This window comes from Marmota flaviventris, chromosome 1 (assembly GCF_047511675.1).
Source record: "Marmota flaviventris isolate mMarFla1 chromosome 1, mMarFla1.hap1, whole genome shotgun sequence".
NCBI classification, from domain to species: Eukaryota; Metazoa; Chordata; class Mammalia; order Rodentia; family Sciuridae; genus Marmota; species Marmota flaviventris.
In genome coordinates, this window is record NC_092498.1 from 117,896,602 (window position 1) to 117,922,197 (window position 25,596).

The following is a 25,596-nucleotide window of genomic DNA, read 5'->3' on the forward strand; positions in this document are numbered from 1 at the left end:
AAGTAAGGGAGATGGATATCTCCGAAAGGAATGAATTTAAGAGAAATGTGGCAGAATTCCCCCTTTTCTCTATTATTAGCTCTCTGGAGCTTGACGATTTCTCTCTAATACTCACTTCCTTAATTATTCTCTCATTTATAAAACTTATAGGCAATACTCAAATGTGAGAACAAAGTTCCAAAAATGAGAGTTAAAATTTTAATCATCACTAGCTAACGTTTGTATAGCACTTTACAGATTATATTCACATTTACACATATTTTCTCACATAAAGCTGTTGTTTTTACTCTCTAAAACTCAAATATAAATATCCCTGGCAACCAGATTAATCTCTTTGGTTTTAAAGACACATATGCCAAGAGGTAAGCAGTAAAATAAAAATGGCCAAATCTTCCAGATATTAGGGAGTCAAGAAAATAATACATATTAGAATTTCCTAGAAGCCAAAAAATAGTATTTGTTTACATCAGAGTTTTGAATGATTTTACTGATGAATCCTGGAGGATCCCCTGGGCCACCTGGCTATAGCCCTTCACTCAGGTTACCTTGTTTAAATTGGTTAAATTCTGGCAGACAAAGCTAAGTTGTTTGAAATTGATGGAAAAGCTTAATAAAGGTTTGCTTTATGAATTTACACTGCCTCTAAAGATCAGTTAGGGGAAAACTCAATAGTTCAATTACTTAGGATTATTTTTCAACACTGTGCAATTATACCAACAATCATAGCTCTTCCCCAAAACTACTCAAATATGAGACTAATTGGAGAAGAAAATTTCAGAGAGAAAAAAAGTTTAGAATTGGAAGGTAATTTAGTCCAACTTGTTCATTCATATTCATTGAATGAAAGATACTGATGAAATATACAGTCACTCGCTGCTTAGTGAGGGACAAACAGTTCTCCTAAGGGGAAAGCTGTGGGGATTATAAGGGAAGACTTCTTTGAAAAGATGACACATTGCATTAGGTTTTAGAAGAGAAATGGAAAAGCACAATACAGGTGGAATGAACAGCAAATGCACATGGTTGAGGGGAAATTGGACAGTAGCTGCTGGTAAGAATAGAGAAGAGTATGAATGGACATTAAATGCATTTTACACCATCCTTTATTTGATTGAAAGGTTATTAATTTAATGGAAGAATTTTAAGCATGAAGGTGATATGAGCATATTTTCCTATTAGGATTATTATGTTGTCAGTGGTATGGAAAATGGTTTGCAATGTGGAAATGAAAGAAAGGAGGAAGAATAGTTAAGATTCCCATTGGGGTAATCCCTGAAAGTGTGAGGATGGGATACCTTTGAGAGATAACCAGATGGTGGATACAGAGCTAGTAACTGATTTTATGGTTAGGGAGTTATAGAAATGTCTGTAAGCTTATCTTACAAATGACATAAACAATAAAGTGTATCTAAATGATTTGACTGAAGACATTCAGCTAGTTAACAGCAGAGATAATATTAGATGCCAGGATACCTAATTCCAAATCCAGTGTTCTCATTATTATGACATGTGGTTATTTGTAATAAGCAAATTTTTAAAAATAAGGTCATATTTTAAATGCTTTAGGTGAACATATTATTTAGAAGTCCTTTGTATATGCATTGAAAGAGTATAATTATTCCTTTAATTTATAATCTAAAAATTTTCTCTAAAATGTCTAGATGTTTATATTTATTTGATCATATACTCAAAAGTTGTGTTCTTTTGGGAATATATTGTCAGTATTGCATATGATTGAAAAGTATACCTTTTTTTCTATGTGATTATAGCAGTAGTACAAGCTTTGAAAGTGGAACAAATAGTAAAGATATTAAGAAAGCCAGTGTACTGCTGATTCGTAAATTATATATACTGATGCAGAACCTTGGACCCCTTCCTAACGATGTTATACTTACTATGAAACTCCATTACTACAATTCAGGTAGGTGGAGACCTTTATTCAAATTCTTCTTAAGTACTAAACTAATATTTTATGTAAATAGAAGGATTTTACAAACATCTGAAAGATACCTGTTGCTATACTTAAAATATTAATCTGGCTTCTATTGAAACTAAGTTTCATGGCTTTTTGCCCTTTTCATTTTGCAGTGACTCCACATGATTACCAACCACCTGGTTTTAAAGAAGGGGTGAACTCACACTTCTTGCTGTTTGATGGGGAACCTGTCAATTTGCAGGTGGGATTGGTCTCCACAGGCTTTCATAGCATGAAAGTAAAAGTCACTACGGAGGCAGCCAGAGTATCTGATTTGGAGAACAATCTGTTTCAGGAGAATAATACTACTGAAATTGCCCATCAGGGTCTAGACTGCGATGATGAAGAAGAGGAGTACAACAATCAAGTAAGGCCAAGTTTTAGTGAGCCTCCATTTATTCAGTTAAATACAACTGACATTTTTCACTTTGCATACAGGTCATATCACAGTAACAACAGTCCAGTGGAGCATGCCAGGTATAAAAACTGAAACAAAACTAGTTTTGACATCAAGGATTTTTTAGTCTAAAAAAGTACAGTCCTAGCCAGGACAGGTGAGGTGACTCACACCTGTAATCCCAGCAGCTATGGAGGCTGAGGCAGGAGAATCATAAGTTCAAAGCCAGCCACAGCATCTTAGCAAGGTCCTAAGCAATTCAATGAGACAGACCCTATCTCTAAATAAAATACAAAAAAGTGCTGGGGATGTGGCTAAGTGGTTAAGCACCCCTGGGTTTAATCTCTGGTACCAAAAAAAAATATTACGGGCCTCAAGAAAGAAATATGTTTTTAGATGAAATTGCCTATTGCCCATGATTAGGAGAAAAATATTTCCCAATATATTTCTAATTTTTATAAGTGACATATTTTTAGGACTTACAAATATTTTAGGTGTCTATTTCATATCAAATACAAGTACAAATCAGCTCTTGATTTTCTGGAATAATCAAGTGGGAAGAAGCCAAGAAAGAAAGTTTGTGGATTAACCCAAATCAGAGTGAAAACAAAATGTCAGCACTCGTTTATGTGGAGAGACAAGCTTTGGGTCTAGATCACTGGGGAAAGCCAGGGGAGCTGATGGGTTTGCAGCCAAAGGAGCTGAACAGGCAGGGCTCTGAGCCCCTTACCTTGCCTTTTGCATAGAGACTTTAGAGTTGGGTACTGCTAGGGCCCCACTGTGCCCTAGGTAAATCTATACTGTTGACTTACTGTTTACTGGCTGCTAACTGTAGGCTGACATTGTATTAAAAGGGTTCTGAGACAAACACATTTTTAAAATCTTCTCAGGAGACATTTTAAGATTAGGATAATAACTTATTTGCCTGAGATAATCTGAGTCCTACTTACAGAAGATGACTATTAGGTAATTTCTGAAGGTTCTTTCCAGATCTTTAATTCAGTGATATATATGTTTACTGCATGGAAAACAAGCCCAGTCTTACTTGAATTAATATAAATAATACAACCAAACGAACAACAAGGTTGTTTTGTTTTATTTTCATTTTTAGTATCTTCACAATGTCAGTCATGAAAAAGGCTTTAGATTTTTGGTACAGTTTTCTTCTCTGATTCTACTCAAGGAAGATATAGCTAACATAGAAAGGCTAAGAAAAATAAATAAAGGTTAAGAAAAGAATGAATAGATTTCAACTGGATTTTTATCCTTTAAAAAATTAAGAATTTCTTGTTTGCCAAATAAGATTTAAATAAGACAGCCTTGAAAAGTATATTTTAATTAATAGATTAAATGAGGCAGGTGATGACATTTTCCAAGTATATATTTAACAGAAACTATATGTGCAAAGATCTGGCTTTCATGGTAAACTTATATTTGATATTAGTTTCTCTCTCAACCAGCCAATCATATGAGAGAATGCAAATATACTGAAGTGCTACTGACATTTTTCTACTAAAGATTCCTATTGTTTTACTTCATGGAAAATACAAACGTTTATACACATGTGTACATATGTAGAACTTTAACCTTATTGCTTTTAAAAATTACTGTATTTTGAAACATATAATTCATCAAAGAGAGTACACAAAAGTTATATGTACCATTTAAAGAATAATGAAAACATCCGTATACCCACACAGGCCAAGAAGTAGAAATTTACCACTAGAAGCCACCAGGTATCCCTTTATTAATGCACTTCATGTATCTCTAAAGATAAATACATCCTGAGTTATTTTATAATCCTTCCGTTGGTCTTTTTAGTTTTATCATCTACCAATATTTTGGCCCTTTTAAAATTTCTATATAAAAATAATAATACTTCAAGTATTTTTCTATGATTTTAGTCCTTACCTTGACCATCAAAACTGAGATTCATCCATTATGTATGGTTGTTCTTTCATTTATACTGTTGTAATGTATTCTACTCATTTGTTTTGTTTCATTTTTGAGATGGGGTCTTATTCTGTTGCCCAGGCTGGTCTCGAACTCCTGGGCTTAGGTGATCCTCTTGCCTCAGCTTCCTAAGTGTTGGGACTACACATGTGTGCCACCATGCCCAGCTAATATCCTACTCTTGTTGAAGTTATTTCTTTTTAATTGTTAGAAACATTCATGTACATATCTCCTGGTACACATGTGAAAGAATATTTCTAGGGATTATATCAGAGAGTTCTAGTCTTGCACATTTTCAACTTCATTAGGTAACACAAAACTATTTTCCAAAATGATTGTACCAATTTATATTCTACCAACAGTGAAGGAAAATCCATACATTCTTGCCAACACTTGATATTGTCAGAGTTTATGTCTTCTGCCAATTTGCTCGATCTGAGGTAGGAGTACAACCTCATTATTGTAATTTTAATTTCCCAGGTTATCAGTGAGTTTGAGAATCTTCTCATTGGTCAGTCTTCTATAGAAAGTAGCTGTTCAAGTCTTTCATACATTTTTTTTCTTTTTTTTTTTTTTTTTTTTGTACCAGGAGTTGAACCCAAGGTACACCCCCAGTCCTTTTTTTTAATTTTTTTATTTTGAGGCAGAGTCTCACTAAGTTGTGTAGGTCCTTGCCAAATTTCTAAAGCTGACTTTGAACTTGTGATCCTACTGAGTTGCTGGGATTACAGGCATGCACCACTATGCCTGGTTCATACATTTTTCTATTGATTATTTATTTTTTCCTCATTGACTTTCAAAAGGTGTTCTGAATTTTTTTTTACTTATTTGTGTTTTAATATTTTTTCCAGGTTTGTGCTTGTCTTTTAACTTATCTTTAAGAGGTCTTTGATAAAGAAATATTTTTAATTTTAATGTAGTTTATTCTTTTTCTTTAATATGTGCTTATGGGTATCTCAAGAAATCCTTTTCTACCTGAAGGCATTAATAACAATCTCCTGTATTTTATCCTAAAAGTTTTAAAATTTTTCTTTTCACATTTAGGTTTTTAATTTTTGTTCCTTTCTTCCTTTTATTTTCCCCCCAGTACTGGCAATTGAATCCAAAGCCTTGCACATACTAGGCAACCACCCTAACACTAAGCCACATCCCATACCCACATTTAAGTGTTTGTTTACTTGTTTTGTAGTTCTGGAGATAGAACCCAGGCACACTCTACCAATGAGATGCATCCTCAGCCCTTTTTTTGTTTTGTTTTCCTAACTAGGTTCTCAGACTGGCCTCAAACTTACTATCCTCCTGCCTCAGACTTCTGAGTAGCTGAGATGATAGGTATTGTCCACTATGCCCATATCACATTTAGATCATTAAAAGTTTGTTTTCTGAGGTAGACTAGACCCCGTTAACATTTGTTAAATTTAAGCATAATCTATATAATAAAATATATATGTCATAATAATATATTTCAATAAATATTCACAAACTGAATACTAGGACTGGTAGAAGGGTAAGACAAATAAGATGCTTAGGGGAACCTTTTTTTCTAATTTCTAAAAATTTTTATTGGCACATTATAATTGTACATAACAGTGGGATTTGTTGTTACATATTCATACATGCAAATAACAAAATTTGGTCATTTCCATTCCCTAATAACTCCCATTCCCTCCCCTTCTCCCTCTCCCTGGTCTCTTTTCTCTGCTCTACTGGTCTAAGGAGGCACATTTTAAGGTTGCTTTCAGGTGCCAAGAGTGAGCTTAAATTGTGCTCTCTGAGTATATTGCTTTCCGCGCCTTGTCCCAGCTCTACTGAATAAACATGTGAAATCAACAGTCAGACCAAGAAACAGAATAGTACCATCCTTCCAGAAACTTCTTACTTTTCAGTCCCTATTCATTCAACAAGAGTATTGCTGTCCTGACTTCCATTCGTTTCTCTTGATTATTCTATAGATGTAGAATCACATAGTATGAGCTGTCACTTTAGTTGATATTACAATGTAAGATTTATGCATATTTTTACATATTGTTGTAGACCATTATCATAATTTATCATTCCACTGTTGATATGCATTTGAGTGATTTTCAATTTGGGGCCTTTATGAATAGTACTGCTCAGACATCTGGAACATGTGTTTTAGTGACATTTATAGTGGGAATAGAATTGCCAGGAGTAGAATTGCTGTGTCAAAGGGTATGCATACATTTAGTCTTAAGAGACACCACAAAAAGTTTCCAAAATGGTTGTGCCAATTTATATTTCCATCAATGTATGAAAGTGTGGTCACATCCTTACCAACCCTTGGCATTTTCCACCTTTTTACTTCTATCCATTCTGGTGAGTATGCAATGGTATGTCATCATGGTTTAATTGACATTTCTCTGATGCCTGATGAAGATGAGCACCTTTTCGTACATTTATTGGCCATGTTGTATATCTTCTTTTGTGAAGTTATCAGTTCATGTTGTTTGCTATTTTTTATTTATCTTTCATTTTTATTGATTTATAGAAATTCTGCATATAAATCCTTTGTCAGATAATGTATGCTGAATATCTTCTTTAACTTTATAAATTGCCTCTTAATCTTATTTTTTCTTTTCCAGTTTTTACTGGTACATGACAGTTGTACATAATGATGAGATTCATTATTACATATTGATATGTGCACACAATACAATACTATCTTTTACTCCCTTAATAAGGTGTTTTATGAGTAGAAGTTCTTCATTTTAATGTAAGTTCAATTTATGAATTACTACATTGAGCAATTTAGGGTACTGCTTAAGAAATTTTTGTTTGCTCCAAAGATTATAGAAACTTTCTATATCTTTTTTTTTCCTCTAAAAGTGGTGGAGAAATAATTGCAGAAACACAAGGGTTTTGTTTTGTTTTTAATTATAAGAAAAACTTCTGCTGTGTGTAGTAGAGTACCTGCTTAGCATTTGTGACTCTGGGTTCAATCCCCTGCAGGGACAGGGCAGGCAAATCAACAAAACTCCAATGAATAACTTCATACCAAAAAGTATGAATACCTGGAGTTTCTCCCCCACCTTAAAATATGTGAGTGTGTGTGTATGAATATGTAGGATGGAAAGGCAGTTAGAAGATTTGCATTGCTTTTTAAATTAATGTTATTATGATATTGCTTTTTATTTTTTTTATTGGTTGTTCAAAACATTACAAAGCTCTTGACATATCATATTTCATACATTAGATTCAAGTGGGTTATGAACTCCCATTTTTACCCCAATTACAGATTGCAGAATCACATCGGTTACACATCCACATTTTTACATGATGCCATATTTGTGACTGTTGTATTCTGCTACCTTTCCTATCCTCTATTATCCCCCCTCCCCTCCCCTCCCATCTTCTCTCTCTACCCCATCTACTACAATTCATTTCTCTCCTTGTTTTTTTCCCCATTCCCCTCACAACCTCTTATATGTAATTTTGTGTAACAATGAGGGTCTCCTTCCATTTCCATGCAATTTCCCTTTTCTCTCCCTTTCCCTCCCACCTCATGTCTCTGTTTAATGTTAGTCTTTTCCTCCTGCTCTTCCTCCCTGCTCTGTTCTTAGTTGCTCTCATTATATCAAAGAAGACATTTGGCATTTGTTTTTAGGGATTGGCTAGCTTCACTTAGCATAATCTGCTCTAATGCCATCCATTTCCCTGCAAATTCCATGATTTTGTCATTTTTAGTGCTGTGTAATACTCCATTGTGTATAAATGCCACATTTTTTTTATCCATTCATCTATTGAAGGACATCTGGGTTGGTTCCACAGTCTAGCTATTGTGAATTGTGCTGCTATGAACATCGATGTGGCAGTATCCCTGTAGTACGCTCTTTTAAGGTCTTCAGGGAATAGTCCGAGAAGGGCAATAGCTGGGTCAAGTGGTGGTTCCATTCCCAGCTTTCCCAGGAATCTCCATACTGCTTTCCAAAATGGCCACACCAATTTGCAGTCCCACCAGCAATGTACAAGAGTACCCTTTTCCCCACATCCTCGCCAGCACTTGTTGTTGTTTGACTTCAAAATGGCTGCCAATCTTACTGGAGTGAGATGGTATCTTAGGGTGGTTTTGATTTGCATTTCTCTGACAGCTAGAGATGGTGAGCATTTTTTCATGTACTTGTTGATTGATTGTATGTCCTCCTCTGAGAAGTGTCTGTTCAGGTCTTTGGCCCATTTGTTGATTGGGTTATTTGTTTTCTTATTGTTTAATTTTTTGAGTTCTTTGTATACTCTGGATATTAGGGCTCTATCTGAAGTGTGAGGAGTAAAAATTTGTTCCCAGGATGTAGGCTCCCTATTTACCTCTCTTATTGTTTCTCTTGCTGAGAAAAAACGTTTTAGTTTGAGTAAGTCCCATTTGTTGATTCTAGTTATTAACTCTTGTGCTATGGGTGTCCTATTAAGGAATTTGGAGCCCGCCCCAACAATATGTAGATCGGAGCCAACTTTTTCTTCTATCAGGCGAAGAGTCTCTGATTTGATATCAAGCTCTTTGATCCATTTTGAGTTAACTTTTGTGCATGGCGAGAGAAAGGGATTCAGTTTCATTTTGTTGCATACGGATTTCCAGTTTTCCCAGCACCATTTGTTGAAGATACTATCCTTCCTCCATTGCATGCTTTTAGCCCCTTTATCAAATATAAGAAAGTTGTAATTTTGTGGATTGGTCTCTGTGTCCTCTATTCTGTACCATTGGTCCACCCGCCTGTTTTGGTACCAGTACCATGCTGTTTTTGTTACTATTGCTCTGTAGTATAGTTTGAAATCTGGTATCGCTATACCTCCAGATTCACACTTCCTGCTTAGAATTGCTTTTGCTATTCTGGGTCTTTTGTTTTTCCATATGAATTACATAATTGCTTTATCTATTTCTACAAGAAATGCCCTTGGGATTTTGATTGGCATTGCATTAAACCTATAGAGAACTTTGGGTAATATCGCCATGATATTGCTTTTTAAAGTGCTTTCTAGGGGATGTGTGGTAGAATGCATGCTTATTAGGTTCAAGGCCCTGGGTTCAATCTCCAGCGTGTGTTATCATCTCACAAAGCCCAGTGTGATGTTAGTTTTTATTTCAATTCAGATTTTTGGTCAATTACACACTGGAGAAAATAATGATAATGTTACTTGTCTAGAACTATAATCAGTTTGCTAGGTTATCTAATACTGTTGTATGTCCTTCTAGATTTCCATTTGAAGCTAAATGTCTATTGTTATACTGATGATATTATGCTTATAACAATTCTAGGCATCATGGCAAGTAATTCTTCTAGCATTTATATTAGGAATCCAAATTGAGAGCTAAGACTTCAGAAGACCAATCCTTCAGACAGAAGTAAAGAAAAGTTAGAAACAACTATGTATTTTATGGAGCCCCATCTCAAGTGTGCTTCATCCTGCACAGTAGAGGCTCTTCCCGCTCTGATAACCAAATACAGAACAAACAGAATCATTAAGCTAAAAACATTATTTTGACATTTAAACAAGGCTACTTGAAACTTACCATGAAGAAAGCTTAAAATAATTGAATATATTGTAATAACCATAAATTATTAGCATTTATTCAGCCAACAATTTTATATTGATGCCTACCATGTCACAGTACAAAGGTCACATGCACAAAGATAAATAGACCAAATCCCTGTGGTAATTCTATGTTTAATCATTTGAAGAATTCCAAAACTGTATTCTAAAGTGGCTGCACCATTTTTTTTTTTACATTTCCAACATCAGTGTATGAGAATTTCGATTTCTTCACATTCTTACTTATATGTGTCTCACTTTTTGATTCTGGGTATGAAGTGGTCACTCATCATGGATTTGATTTACATTTCTCTAATGACTAACAAAGTGAGGCATCTTTTCATGTGCTTATTATCCACTTATATATCTTAATGGAGATATATTGATTCTGATCCTTTGCTCATTTTATGTTGGGTTTTTTTTCCTTTTATTGTTGAGGTATAAGAGTTCTTTATCAAGTCTGGGTAGAATACCTTTTCAGATACATAATTTATGAATATTTTCTCCCTTTCTATTTCCATTTACATGGATTTTCCTTAATTTCTTTCAGCAATGTTTTATAATTTCCTGAGTATAAATTTTGCATTCATTTTGTTAAATTTATTCCTAAGTATGTTATTCTTTTGATACTATTGTGAATGGAATTTTTAAATTTCATTTTCAGATTATTTATCATAAGTGTATAAAATTACAGATGAATTTGTGTGCTAATTTTATATCCTGAAACCTTGTTGAGAGGATTGATTTGTCATGTTGGAGGGTGTAATTAGATGAAATTAATATTTAAATCAGTGAACTTTGAGTAAAGTAAAATCAGCACTCCATAATGTGCATGGTCTTCAGATAGTTGAAGGCCTGAAAAGAACAAAAAGTTTGGCCTCCTTGAACAGGAGGCAATCTCCAGCAAACTGCCTTTAGTCTTATCTGCACCATTGACTTTCCTGGGTCACCAGCCTGCCGGCCTACAGGAAATTACACCATTGGCTTTCATCCCTCTGGAGTCTGCTGACACACACTGTATATTTTTTAGACTTCCCAGCCCCCATAATCACATGAGCAAATTCCTTATAATAAGTTTCTTTACAAATAGTGTATATAAATCCAGCAACATACATATACATGCATGCATGCACAAGCTCACACTATAACCAAGCTTGATTTAATATCTGAAAATTAATAAATATAATACAAATATAAATATAATACATTATGTAAAACAATAAAAAGCAAAAATCACATGATTCTATCAAAAGAAACAGAAAAAGCATTTGACAAAATCCAACACTGTTTTAATGACTTAAAGAAAGCACTCAGCAAATTAGAAAGGGCAATGACCTTTTCAACATGATACAGGGCATCAATCCTGAAAAATACTTAATATCATACCTAATGGTAAAAGAATAGATGCTTCTCCCCCCAAGATCAGAAATAAATACTATTGTCACTTCTATTCAACATTTTAATGGAGGTTCTAGCCAGGTCAATGAGATAAGAAAAGAAAGGGTATCCAAATTGAAAAGGTAATTGCCAATAGGATGTTCTTATCTATAGAAAATCCTAAAGAATCCACTAAAAATCTATTACAATAAAGGAGTTCAGCAGGTATTTTAGTCAGGTTTCTCCAGAAAAACAAAATTACTAAGATAAACTTATAAGATTTTTAAAAAAGAAAAAAATGTGTGTGTGTGTGCGCGCGCCCTCGCGTGTGCTGTCCTGCTGAGTTTTCTTTGCTAGTATTATATTGAAGATTTTTGTGCCCAATTCATAAGGGATACTGAGCCATAGTTTTCTTGTGATATCTTTGTGTGGTATTAATATCAGGTAACACTGGCTTCATTAAATGAGTTCAAAAGTGTTTGTTCCTCTTCTACTTTTTGAAAGAGTTGGTATTAATTCTTTAAAAGTTTGGTAGAACCCTGCACCTACTAGAAGAAAAAGTAGGCCCATATCTCCATCATATTGGTTTAGGAACCAAATTCATCAACAAGATTCCTAAAGTGCAAGAAATAAAATCAAGAATCAATAAATGGGATTTTAAAAACTAAAAAGTTTCTTCACAGCAAAGGAAACAATCAAGAACATGAAGAGAGAGCCTACAGAATGGGAGAAAATCTTTGCCACCTGAACCTCAGATTGAGTATTAATCTACAGGATATATAAGAACTCAAAAAACTTAACACCAAAAAAAAAAAAACACAAATAACCCAATAAATGAATGGGCAAAGGAACTGAATAGATACTTCACAGAAGAAGAAATATGAATGGTCAACAAATATATGAAAAAATGTTCAACATCACTAGCAATTAGAGAAATAAAAATTAAAGCTACTGGGCTGGGGATGTGGCTCAAGCGGTAGCGCGCTCGCCTGGCATGCGTGCAGCCCGGGTTCGATCCTCAGCACCACATACAAACAAAGATGTTGTGTCCACCGAAAACTAAAAAAATATATATATATATTAAAATTCTCTCTCTCTCTCTCTCTCTCTCTCTAAAAAAAAAATTAAAGCTACTGAGACTTCATCTCACTCCAGTAAGAATGGCAATTATCAAGAATACAAGTAACAATAAATTTTAGCAAGGATGTGGGGGAAAAAAATGTACACTCATACATTGCTGGTAGGACTGCAAATTGGTGCAACAACTATGGAAAGCAGTGTGGAGATTCCTCAGAAAATTTGGAATGGAATCACCAATTGACCCAGTTATCCTACTCCTTGGCATATATCCAGAGGACTTAAAATCAGCATACTATAGTGACAGAACCACATCAATGTTTATAACAACTCAATTCACAATAACTAAGCTATGGAACCAACCTAGATGCCCTTCAATAGATGAATGGATAAAGAAAATGTGATACATATTCACAATGGAATATTACTTAGGCATAAAGATGAATAAAACTGTGGCATTTGCCAGTAAATGGATGGAACTGGAGGCTATTATGCTAAGTAAAATAAACTACTTTCAAAAAACCAAAGGCCACATATTCTGATACAGAGATGCTGACTCACAATAGGTGGCAGGAAGGGAGGAGCAGAGGGGAGAAGGAAGGGGGTTGGGAATGGGAAAGACGGTAGAAAATCAAACATAACTTTCTTATGTTCATATATAAATACACAACCAGTGTACCTCCACATCATGTACAACCACAAGAACGAGAAGTTATACTCCATGTATGTGTAATATGTCAAAATACATTCTACTGTCATGAATAAAAAGAACAAATTTTTTTTAAATATACAAAACAAAAGATTGGTAGACTTCAGTGGTGAAGCTCTCAGGAGCTGGGCTTTCCTTTGTGGGTAATTTTAAAATTATTAATTCAGTCTCTTCACTTATTATAAATGTATTCATAGTTTCTATTTCTTTATTTGTCAGTTTGGGTATTTTTAATAATTTAGGAAATTTCCATTTCATCTAATTTAATTTGTTGATACAAAATTTTTCATAATATTCCCTTATAGTCTTTTGATTTTTGTACAGTCAATAATTATGTCTCCTTTTTCATTCTGAGTTCAGTAATTTTAGTCTTTGCTCTTATTTTCTTGGTCAGTCTGGCTAAAGATTTATCAATTTTTTTGATTTCTCAATCATATTTTGAATTCATTGATTTTTCATATTGCCTTTTATTACTTTATTTCCTGAATTTCCTCACAAATGATTATTAGACCTGTCATTCTAAGAGATGGTGGTATGTGGTGCATGACAATATTTCTTCTAAGATGGGTCTGCTAGCAACAAATTCTCTGTTTTGTTTTCTGGGAATTATTTAATTTTACCTTTGTTTTTTGTTGTTGTTTTGGGTTTTTTGTTTTTGTTTTGTTTTTGGTGCTGGGAATTGAACCCAGGGCCTTGTGCTTTCAGGGTATGCACTCTACCAACTGAGCAATATCCCCAGCCCCTTTACCTTTGTTTTTATTTTTTTTTATTGGTTGTTCAAAACATTACAAAGCTCTTGACATATCATATTTCATACATTTGATTCAGGTGGGTTTTGAACTCCCAATTTTACCCCAAATACAGATTGCAGAATCACGTTGGTTACACATCTACATTTTTACATAATGCCCTATTAGTAACTGTTGTATTCTGCTACCTTTCCTATACTCTACTATCTCCCCTCCCCTCCCCTCCCATCTTCTCTCTCTACCCCATCTACTACAATTCATTTCTCTCCTTGTTTATTTTCCCATTCCCCTCACAACCTCTTATATGTAATTTTGTATAACAATGAGGATCTCCCTCCATTACCATGCAATTTCCCTTTTCTCTCCCTTTCCCTCCCACCTCATGTATCTGTTTAATGTTAATCTTTTCTTCCTGCTCTTCCTCCCTGCTTTGTTCTTAGTTGCTCTCATTATATCAAAGAAGACATTTGGTATTTGTTTTTTAGGGATTGGCTAGCTTCACTAAGCATAATCTGCTCTAGTGCCATTCATTTCCCTGCAAATTCCATGATTTTGTCATTTTTTAGTGCTGTATAATACTCCATTGTGTATAAATGCCACATTTTTTTATCCATTCATCTATTGAAGGGCATCTGGGTTGGTTCCACAGTCTAGCGATTGTGAATTGTGCTGCTATGAACATCGATGTAGCAGTATCCCTGTAGTACGCTCTTTTAAGGTCTTCAGGGAATAGTCTGAGAAGGGCAATAGCTGGGTCAAATGGTGGTTCCATTCCCAGCTTTCCAAGAAAGCTCCATACTGCTTTCCAAATTGGCCGCACCAGTTTGCAGTCCCACCAGCAATGTACAAGTGTACCCTTTTCCCCACATCCTCGCCAGCACTTGTTGTTGTTTGACTTCATAATGGCTGCCAATCTTACTGGAGTGAGATGGTATCTTAGGGTGGTTTTGATTTGCATTTCTCTGACTGCTAGTGATGGTGAGCATTTTTTCATGTACTTGTTGATTGATTGTATGTCCTCCTCTGAGAAGTGTCTGTTCAGGTCTTTGGCCCATTTGTTGATTGGGTTATTTGTTTTCTTATTGTTTAATTTTTTGAGTTCTTTGTATACTCTGGATATTAGGGCTCTATCTGAAGTGTGAGGAGTAAAAATTTGTTCCCAGGATGTAGGCTCCCTATTTACCTCTCTTATTGTTTCTCTTGCTGAGAAAAAACTTTTCAGTTTAAGTAAGTTCCATTTGTTGATTCTTGTTATTAACTTTTGTGCTATGGGTGTCCTATTAAGGAATTTGGAGCCCGACCCCACAATATGTAGATCGGAGCCAACTTTTTCTTCTATCAGACGTAGAGTCTCTGATTTGATATCTAGCTCCTTGATCCACTTTGAGTTAACTTTTGTGCATGGCGAGAGGAGGGGATTCAGTTTCATTTTGTTGCATATGGATTTCCAGTTTTCCCAACACCATTTGTTGAAGATGCTATCCTTCCTCCATTGCATGCTTTTAGCCCCTTTATCAAATATAAGAAAGTTGTAATTTTGTGGATTGGTCTCTGTGTCCTCTATTCTGTACCATTGGTCCACCCTCCTGTTTTGGTACCAGTACCATGCTGTTTTTGTTACTATTGCTCTGTAGTATAGTTTGAAATCTGGTATCGCTATACCTCCAGATTCACACTTCCTGCTTAGAATTGCTTTTGCTATTCTGGGTCTTTTGTTTTTCCATATGAATTACATAATTGCTTTATCTATTTCTACAAGAAATGCCATTGGGATTTTGATTGGCATTGCATTAAACCTATAGAGAACTTTTGGTAATATCGCCATTTTGATGATGTTAGTTCTGCCTATCCATGAACAGGGTATATTTTTCCATCTTCTAAGATCTTCTTCTACTTCTCTTTTTAGGGTTTTGTAGTTTTCATTGTATAAGTCCTTCACCTCTTTTGTTAGGTTGATTCCCAAGTATTTTTTTTTTTTGAGGATATTGTGAATGGAGTGTTTTTCCTCATTTCCATTTCAGAAGTTTTGTCGCTGATATACAGAAATGCCTTTGATTTATGCGTGTTGATATTATATCCTGCCACTTTGCTGAATTCATTTATCAGTTCTAGTAGTTTTTTTGTAGACCCTTTTGGGTCTTCTAGGTATAGAATCATGTCATCTGCAAATAGTGATAATTTAAGTTCTTCCTTTCCTATTTTTATGCCTTTAATTTCTTTGTCTGTCTAATTGCTCTGGCCAGTGTTTTGAGAACTATATTGAATAGAAGTGGTGATAGAGGGCATCCCTGTCTTGTTCCAGATTTTAGGGGGAATGCCTTCAATTTTTCTCCATTGAGAATGATGCTAGCCTGAGGCTTAGCATAGATAGCTTTTACTGTGTCGAGGTAAGTTCCTGTTATTCCTAGTTTTTCTAATGTTTTGAACATAAAGGGTTGCTGTACTTTGTCGAATGCTTTTTCTGCGTCTATTGAGATGATCATATGGTTCTTATCTTTAAGTCTATTGATGTGGTGAATAACATTTATTGATTTCCGTATATTGAACCATCCTTGCATCCCAGGGATGAATCCTACTTGATCATGGTGCACAATTTTTTTGATGTGCCTTTGTATCCGATTCGCCAGAATTTTATTGAGGATTTTTGCATCTAGGTTCATCAGAGATATTGGTCTGTAGTTTTCTTTCTTTGAGGTGTCTTTGTCTGGTTTCGGAATCAGGGTGATGTTGGCCTCATAGAATGAATTTGGCAGAGCTCCCTCTTTTTCTATTTCCTGAAAGAGCTTGAAAAGTATTGGTATTAATTCTTCCTTAAAGGTTTTGTAAAACTCCGCTGTATACCCATCCAGTCCTGGGCTTTTCTTGGTTGGAAGTCTTTTGATTGCTTCTTCTATTTCATCTATTGATATTGGTCTGTTTAAGTTGTGAGTATCCTCCTGACTCAGTCTGGGCAAATCATATGACTTAAGGAATTTATCGATGTCTTCACTATCTTCTATTTTATTGGAATATAGGTTTTCAAAATAATTTCTAATTGTCTTCTGTATTTCTGTAGCGTCTGTTGTGATATTGCCTTTTTCATCCCGTATGTTAGTAATTTGAGTTCTCTCTCTTCTTCTCTTCATTAGCATGGCTAAGGGTCTGTTGATCTTATTTATTTTTTCAAAGAACCAACTTTTAGTTTTGTTAATTTTTTCAATAGTTTCTTTTGTTTCAATTTCGTTGATTTCCGCTCAGATTTTAATTATTTCTTGCCTTCTGCTACATTTGCTGTTGTTTTGCTCTTCCTTTTCTAGGGCTTTGAGATGAAGTATGAGCTCATTTATTTGTTGGTTTTTCCTTTTTTTGAGGAATGACCTCCAGGCGATGAATTTCCCTCTTAAAACTGCTTTCATTGTGTCCTATAGATTCCGATATGTATCTCTAAGAATTTTTTGATTTCCTCCCTTATGTCTTCTGTAACCCATTGATCATTCAGTAGCATATTGTTCATTTTCCATGTGATGTAGGATTTTTCCTTCCTTCTTTTATCATTTATTTCCAGTTTCATTCCATTATGATCAGATAAAATGCATGGGATTATCTCCACCCCTGTATATTTACTGAGGGTTGCCCTATGGCATAATATATGGTCTATTTTTGAGAAGGATCCATGTGCTGCTGAGAGAAAAGTATATCCACTTGATGATGGTTGATATATTCTATATATGTCAGTTAGGTCTAGGTTGTTGATTGTGATATTGAGTTCTATAGTTTCTTTATTCAACTTTTGTTTGGAGGATCTGTCAAATGGTGAGAGAGGTGTGTTGAAGTCACCCATAATTATTGTGTTGTGGTCTATTTGATTCTTGAACTTGAGGAGAATTTGTTTTATGAACGTCGCAGCACCATTATTTGGTGCATAAATATTGATAATTGTTATGTCTTGTTGGTGAATGGTTCCTTTTAACAGTATATAATGTCCTTCCTTATCCCTTTTGATTAACTTAGTCTTGAAGTCGATTTTATTCGATATGAGGATGGCCACCCCTGCTTGCTTACGAGGACCGTGTGCGTGGTATATTTTTTCCCAACCTTTCACCTTCAGCCTGTGTATGTCTTTTGCAATCAGATGTGTCTCCTGGAGGCAGCATATTGTTGGATTTGTTTGTTTAATCCATGTTACCAGCCTATGTCGCTTTATTGGAGAGTTTAAGCCATTAACGTTTAGAGTTACTATTGATATATGGTTTGTACTTCCAGCCATGTTTGATTATTTATCTTCTTTTTTTTTTATTTAATTTAGTTTGTTTCTCCATGGTTAGCTTTCCCCCCGCCCTCTGTTTTTATAGAGGCACTTCCCACTGATGGTTTTGGTTATTGTTTTTCATTTCTTCGTCTTGTAGTGTTTTGCTCAAGATGCTTTGCAATGCTGGTTTTCTGGCTGCAAATTCTTTTAGCTTTTGTTTATCATGAAAGATTTTTATTTCGTTGTCGTACCTGAAGCTTAATTTTGCTGGATACAGAATTCTTGGTTGGTATCCATTGTCTTTCAGTGTTTGAAATACGTTGTTCCAGGATCTTCTCGCTTTCAGCATCTGTGATGAAAAATCCGTTGTTAACCTTATTGGTTTACCCCTGAATGTAATCTGTCTCCTTTCTCTTGTAGCTTTTAATATTTTCCTCTTTGTTCTGTATATTGGATATCTTCATAACAATGTGTCTTGGCGTTGGTCTACTGTGATTTTGTGTGCTCGGTGTCCTGTATGCATCTAAAATTTGTATATCCGTTCCCTTTTTTATTTCTGGAAAGTTTTCTGTAATTATTTCATTCAGCAGGCTACTCATTCCCTTGGTTTGAATCTCTGTACCTTCTTCTATCCCGATGACTCGTAGGTTTGGTTTTTTTATGTTATCCCATATCTCTTGGATGTTTCTCTCATGATGTTTAACCAGCCTTTCTGAGTTGGCTAGGCTCTTTTCAAGATGATATATTTTGTCTTCATTATCTGACGTTCTGGCTTCTACTTGCTCCACTCTGTTAGGGATACTCTCAATTGAGTTTTTAATTTGGTTTATCGTTTCCTTCACTTCTAGAATTATTGTTTGATTTTTTTTTATAATCTCTATCTCCTGATAAAGATGCTTAACTTCTTCTTTTATCTGTTTATGTAATTTATTTTCAAAGTGTTCTTTCACTGTTTGGATTTGCTGTCTCGTATCCTCTTTAAGGTTCCATTCCATCTGTCTAAGGTGTTCCTTGAGTTCTTTATATGACCATTTTTCTGCTGACTCTAGGTCCTCCTGAATATTTAGGCTGTCCTTCATTGTTTGTACCCCTTTTCTTCCTTGCTTTTTTATGCTGATCATGTTACTTCTTGTTCTGTTTGACTGCTGAGTTACTGTTTACTCTTATAAATTTATTTGATGCTTGGGAGGAAAGATATTAGAAGGGAAGGGAAGAAGTCACTAAAGAGAATGAGAGTAGGCAGGTAGAATTCAAGGAAGGGGGAATAAGAAAATTGAAAAGAAATGAAAAGACAAAAGAAACAAAAACAAAACACACACAAAAAAAGTTAGAAAATAAAGAAAGAAAAGAAAAAAAAATTTTTTTACAAAAATAATAATGATAATGAAAATTAAAATTAAAAAAATTATAATAATAAAAAAATTTTAAAAAAAATTAGAAACATTAAAAAAAGTTAAAGAACAACAACAATAAAAAATTGAAAATGAAAGAAAAAGAAAAAAATGATAATAATAATAATAATAAATGCAGTCATAGAGTTCGATTAATTTCTCTTCCAGTAGGTGGAGCTGTGCCCTCTGGGTCAAGCTTCTCCTCTCACTAAGTGGGAACCAATCACTGTGTAGCAGCTCTTCCTAACAGACTGGGCGGGTCTCCAATCCTGAGTGCCTAGGGCCTTCTCTTGTGTTTCCTCAAGCCAGGCCGCGCTCACCTGTGACGCTCACCACAATACTGGCTACACGCCATGTCTGCTGCTCCTGGGAGCCCTGTTGCACTGGTTTCAATGCAGTTATCTCCTCCTCCCGTGACGTCAGTTCTCTGCCAAGGTGGTATCACATGTAAATGGTGACCGTTCGTTCCCTTTGCCGGGTGACCAGTGCAACGGGTGGGTCCTGACTATCTCTCCCAATCCCCGTTTCAATCCTGTGGCCACTGCCTATGAAGGCTCGGTTGGTTTTTACCTCTGAAAGTTCCTAAGGGCCAACCAGTTATTTCAGCGGGATTGTTAGTGCTGAGTCACGAGAAGCAGGCGAACCGGAGCTTTGATGCAGCCGATCCGGGCTCGGTGTGTGTGTTCTGAGGGGCCCAGACTGTACACCCCAGATCCACGTCAGCTCAGCATTGCCTAGTGATCCTGAGCAAACAGCATTTATACAGTTTACAGCTCCCTATGCCCACGCAGTTGAAGAGGTCAGAGACTTGATCTCTCCCCGCCCGCTGCCATGTTAGATCTCCTCAATGATATTCATGTTGCCCTTACAGCTTCCTGGCATAAGCAAGTTCTTGGGATTATACAAACTGCTGCTTCTGTTTCCAGTCCAGATTTCTAGAAATTAAACCCTGCTGCCGTCGCCTCTTCCCCGGGGCCACACTCAGGGGCGCCGCGCTTGTCCGCGACCGTAACTGCGCCGCCGACCGGTGCCCAGCCCCCGGGGCCCAAGCGGCTGCCACCGCGGCTCTCCAGCTCCCTTCTCTGAAGCACGGGTCCCCTCACAGGGGCATGCAGAACGACCCCAGAGCAGGCTCTGCCCGAGGGTGCAGCGGCGAACAGGCGACCCAGGCGCTCAAGGCTGCGGTCCAGCCTTTGGAGGACAGGGCTCAGCACGCAGCCCAGCTCCAACCTCTAGGTGCGGCTGCCGGACAATGTAGCCATAGCCATCAAGACAGCTAGCAGAGAGCAAATGGCGGCTCCCGCGGAGTGGATTTTCGGCACAGAAACCGTAGCCCAGCCAACGATCCCAATCCACAAACTCTCCCTGTATAAAAAATATTCAAAAAAGAAAAGAAAAGGCGGGGCGCACTGAGCTTTCTTTGCCTAGGGTACTTACAATCAACTGCTGATTACACATTCACCTTTTCTGCCCGGAGCGAAGCAAAAGAGGAAGCAGATGGGAGCAAAGCGCCCGCGGCTCTGGGCGGCAAAGTGTCCAGGAGCCAAGCGTCTCTTTTTCGATCTCTTTGTTCTTCCTGCTGCTTGGCAAAGTGGTCCGCTACAGATTAACGGTGAAAGGAGTTCTTACACGCTGTGCGAAATCTCGATTAAAGCCGCTGCTCTGAGCACCACGCTCAGCACTTCAGCAACCCCCGTGCGCAGCGGCCATCTTCACCACCACTCTTACCTTTGTTTTTAAAAGATAGTTTTATTGGATGGATAAAGAATTCTTGGTTCTTGGTTGACAGTTTTTGCTTTTTTTTTTTTTTTTTTTTGCCCTTGAGCAGTTTGAATATGTTGCACTACCTCACTGGCCTCCATTGTTTTTTTGTTTGTTTGTTTTATTTTGTTAATATTTTTTTTAGTTGTAGTTGGACACAGTACCTTTATTTTATTTATTTTTATGTGGTGCTGAGGATCAAAACCAGGGCCTCGCAGGTGCTAGGTGAGCATGCTACAGCTTAGCCACAACCCCAGTCCCATGACCTCCATTGTTTCTGCTGAGAAGACAGCTGTTGCCTTACTGGGGTCCCCCTGCTAGCAGTGAGTTATTTTTCTTTCATTGATATTCAAATTTTTCTCTTGTCTTTGGTTTTCAGCATTTTTTTAGTATGATATGTCTGATTGTGGATCTCTTTTCTTTTGTCTTCCTTGGAGTTTGTTGAGTTTCCTGAATATATGTGGATGTGAGTTATTGTTTTAAAATACATTTGGGGTGTTTTAAGTCCTTATTTCTTCAAATTTTTTATGCTTCTTTCTCTTTATTCATCCTTGGTACTCTCAGTATATTTATGTTGATGCACTTAATGGTGTCCTACATTTCTCTGAGGCACATATCAGTTTTTTTTTTTCAAAATGTCACTATCTCTATTGATCTAACTGCCAGTTATTCTTATTCTTTCCTCTGCCAGTTTAAATTTGCTGCTGACCTTTTCTAGTGAGTTTTCATTTCAGTTATTGTAGTTTTCAAATCCAGAATTACCACTTGGTACTTATTATAATTTCTATCTCTTTATTGAAATTATCTATGTGACATTGTCATCATTATACCTTCCTTCAGTGCTTTAATCATGGTTTCCTTTAGTTCTTTGAACACATTTATAAGGGTTATTTTGAAATATTTGCCTGTCTTATTTGACATCTGACTAGTCTCATAGGCATTATCTGTTACCCATTTCTTTTGCACATTTCAAGTTATACTTTCTGTTTCTTTGCATGTCCCATAATTTTTTGTTTGAAAATTGACATTTTAGATAGCAACTGTTGTTCTGGTCCAGCCTCCACTTCCTAGACTCATCATTATATTTTCTTCATTTATTTGTTTAGTGACTAGTTAGATTATTTTAATGAAATTTAATTCTCTGCTGCAGTATTAAACATCTGATGTTGATACTCAGGGGTGCAGCCTGAGGTATGTCCACAGTCACCCTGGGATGATGGTGGGTTTTATCATGACTTTCTTTGATCATCTCTTTCCCTGACCATACTCAGGTTTTAAATTCAACTAATTACTAGTGATTGCTATGTTTTCAAAAATGCCTCAGCCACAAACTGTCCTTTAGTCTAATTCAGTCAAATTTGGGCTCTTTTGACGGGATGTTTCTGAGTTTCCAGTGTTTAAAATTTGTTCTTAACCTAGAAGGGCTTTTCTCAACTACCTGTTTACTTGATTCTTTGCTGTGAAGTTGTCAAACTATAAATGCAGCCTTTATCTCCAATGAATCTACCAATCTCTTCTCAATTGCTTTTCAATACAAGGTTCACTATATTTGAGCATGTCCTTAGCTTTGAACTTTTCCATGCTCTGTTGCAAATAAAGTCACTATCCTTGGAAGGAGTTATCTGTTTTGTTCTCCACTTCTCTCCCTTGGAAAAAAAATCTCTTGAGTCACAGATCAGAAGCTAGAGATTGGAATAGTAGCTTTTCTCTGAGTGACACTGCTGCTTTAGGAACTAAGTGCTAGGCGTCCAGTACACTCAGGTCCTCAGCTTGTCTCTCCCAGATGAAGCCACTGCGTTTTAAGCCACAGCAAGTGTGATTGGGACTCCAGAATTCTCAACAGTGCTATGCCAAAGGTAAAGTCTATTTCACCAACAGTGGCTGGAACCCTCATCTTATGGCCATACTAATATGGAATTTAACCTCAGTGATACATAACTGGAAGTAGCATAAAAAAATGATGATGTTCTTTGGCTCCTATGAAAATAATTCTTGGAGTGAGAGCTTGGGGAAGAAGGAGGGAGCCTTGTATTCTTGGCTGCACCAGTCTAGTGGAATGGAGTCTCACTGAGATGGTTGTTCAGATGCCATCAACTTTCAATGTTCTTAGCAAGTTTAAGTAGATATTCTTGAATAAAGGTGTCTTCATTTGATTGATGCCTTTAGGACCATTCCAGATACTTTAATTTTTTAAAATTGTTTTGACCAGTTTTGCTATAAACCAGATCTGTGGAGCTTCTCATATGAACATGTGAAATGTTGATATCTTATACAATTTTTTTCAAGGTAAAATATAGGGACAGAAAATAGATAAGTAGTTGTCCAGTTAGGTATGAGGATTAACTACAAAGGGGCAAAGGGTATTTGGGAACTGGTATACATTTTTCTTGTGTATATGTTTATCAAAATTCACAGAATTGACACTAAAACAGTGTAATTTTATTGTGTGCAAATTATAGCTCAATAAAATAAATGGAAAAGGTTTTTACAAATATCCTCAAAGATTTAAAGAAAAATATGAATATGATGAGATAAAAATTAAGTGTTAAAAGGGGTGCACATAAACCCAAAATCTTAAAAATGCTGTATCTGAAATTTTCAAAAAATATTTTTCAGTTGTAGATGGACACAATATTTTTATTTTTATGTGGTATTGAGGATCAAACCCAGTATCTCACATGTGCAAGGTAAGCACTCTACCTCTAAGATACAACCCCAGCCCCCATATCTGAAATTTTAAAATATCACTGCATGAATTTATCAGCATATTAGAGGCCACAATAACTCAGTGACTTTGAAGATGGAGCAATGGAAACTATCCAAATTGAAACATATTGAGAAGACAAAAGAAAAAAAAAATCACCCCTCAGTGAAAGGTGGGACAACAAATGTATAACTGAAATCCCAGAAACTGGATGGGAGTTTAAAATATAGTGCCTGTAAGTTTTACAAAATGATGAATTCTATCAAATAATGTAAAGAGATGTAATGTAACCTTAAAAGTCCTTAAGAATATAGAGAAGAAGATTGCAGAACTCATTTTAGGAGGCCAACGTTATGCTGATGCTAAAACCGACCAAGGCATTCCAAACAAAGGAAACTTTGGACCAACCAATATCTCTCATAACTATATATGCAAATAACAAAATATTAGTGAGTTCAGCAATATAAGGAATAGATAATACATCATGAATAATGTAGTTAATCTCAGGAATGCATGATTGGTTTTAGATTTGAAAATCAAGCAATATAATTCCCTGTATTAAAAGAATGATGGGGAAAAATTACAGGATCATGTCTATACCTACAGAAAAAAAAATTAGAGCCCAATCTCTTACCTTGCACAAAAGTCAACTCAAAGTGGATCAAAAACCTAGGAATTATACCAGAAACTTTGCAACTGCTAGAAGAAAACAGGTTCAACACTCCAACATAGTGGCACAGGCAATAGCTTCCTCAATAGGACTCCTAAAGTTCAGGAAGTAATACCAAGAATTTAAAAAATGGGATGGCATCAAATTAAAAGCTTCTTCATGCAAAGAAAAAAGAGTGTGAAGAGGACCTACAGAATGGAAGAAAATCTTTGCCAGCTACTCTTCTGACAGAGGATTAAAATTCAGAATATATAAAGAACTCAAAAAACTTAAAACCAAAAAAACAAATAGCCCAATAAATAAAGAGGCAAATAAACTAAACATACATTTCTCAAAAGAAGAAATACAAATGCCCAAAAAGTATAAAAGTGTTTACATCTTCAATAATCAAGGAAATGCAAATCAAAACTATACTGAGATTTTAATCTCACTCCAGTTAGAATGGCAATCATCAAGGATAAAAATAAAAATAAATACTGGCAAGGATTTAGGGAAACAGGAATACTTACACCGTTGGTGGTATTGTCAGTAGAAGTACTATGGAAATCAGTATGGAGTCTCCTCAAAAGACTAAGAATGGAACCACCATATGACACAGAAATACCACTCCTTGGTATTTATCCAAAAGAATTAAAGTCAGCATACTATAGCGATAATATGCATTGTATCACTAGGCCTTGTTCATAGCAGCACAATTCACAACAGCCACATTATGGAACCAGCTTAAGTGTTGTCAACAGATGAAAGGATAAACAAAATGTGATATATATACACAATGGAGTTTTACAAAGCCATAAAGAAGAACAAAATTATATCATTTGCAGGGAAATGGATGAAATTGAAGAACATCACATTGAGTGAAATAAGCCCAACTCAAAATGTCAACAGTCTCAGTTTCTCTCATGTGAAAGCTAGATAGAAAAAAAAAGTAGGGGAAAGGATCTCTTGAAATATAAGTGAGACCAGTAGAGGATAAGGATCAGGGAGAGGGAAAAAGGAAGGGAAAGGGAAGATACTGAGAAAAGAAATTGGCCAAATTATATTATGTGCATGTGAAAATA

At 35.9% G+C, this 25,596-nt stretch overlaps 1 protein-coding gene across 1 annotated transcript in view; it reads left to right on the forward strand.

The window, feature by feature from the left end:
* Positions 1-25,596, forward strand: part of Hormad2 (HORMA domain containing 2) — an 82,521-nt gene that overhangs the window by 28,522 nt on the left and 28,403 nt on the right. Inside the window, exons 10-12 of the mRNA XM_071608779.1 lie at positions 867-872; positions 1,770-1,921; positions 2,089-2,342. Coding sequence (XP_071464880.1) covers positions 867-872; positions 1,770-1,921; positions 2,089-2,342 — 412 coding nt within the window. The remainder of the gene's footprint in view (positions 1-866; positions 873-1,769; positions 1,922-2,088; positions 2,343-25,596) is intronic.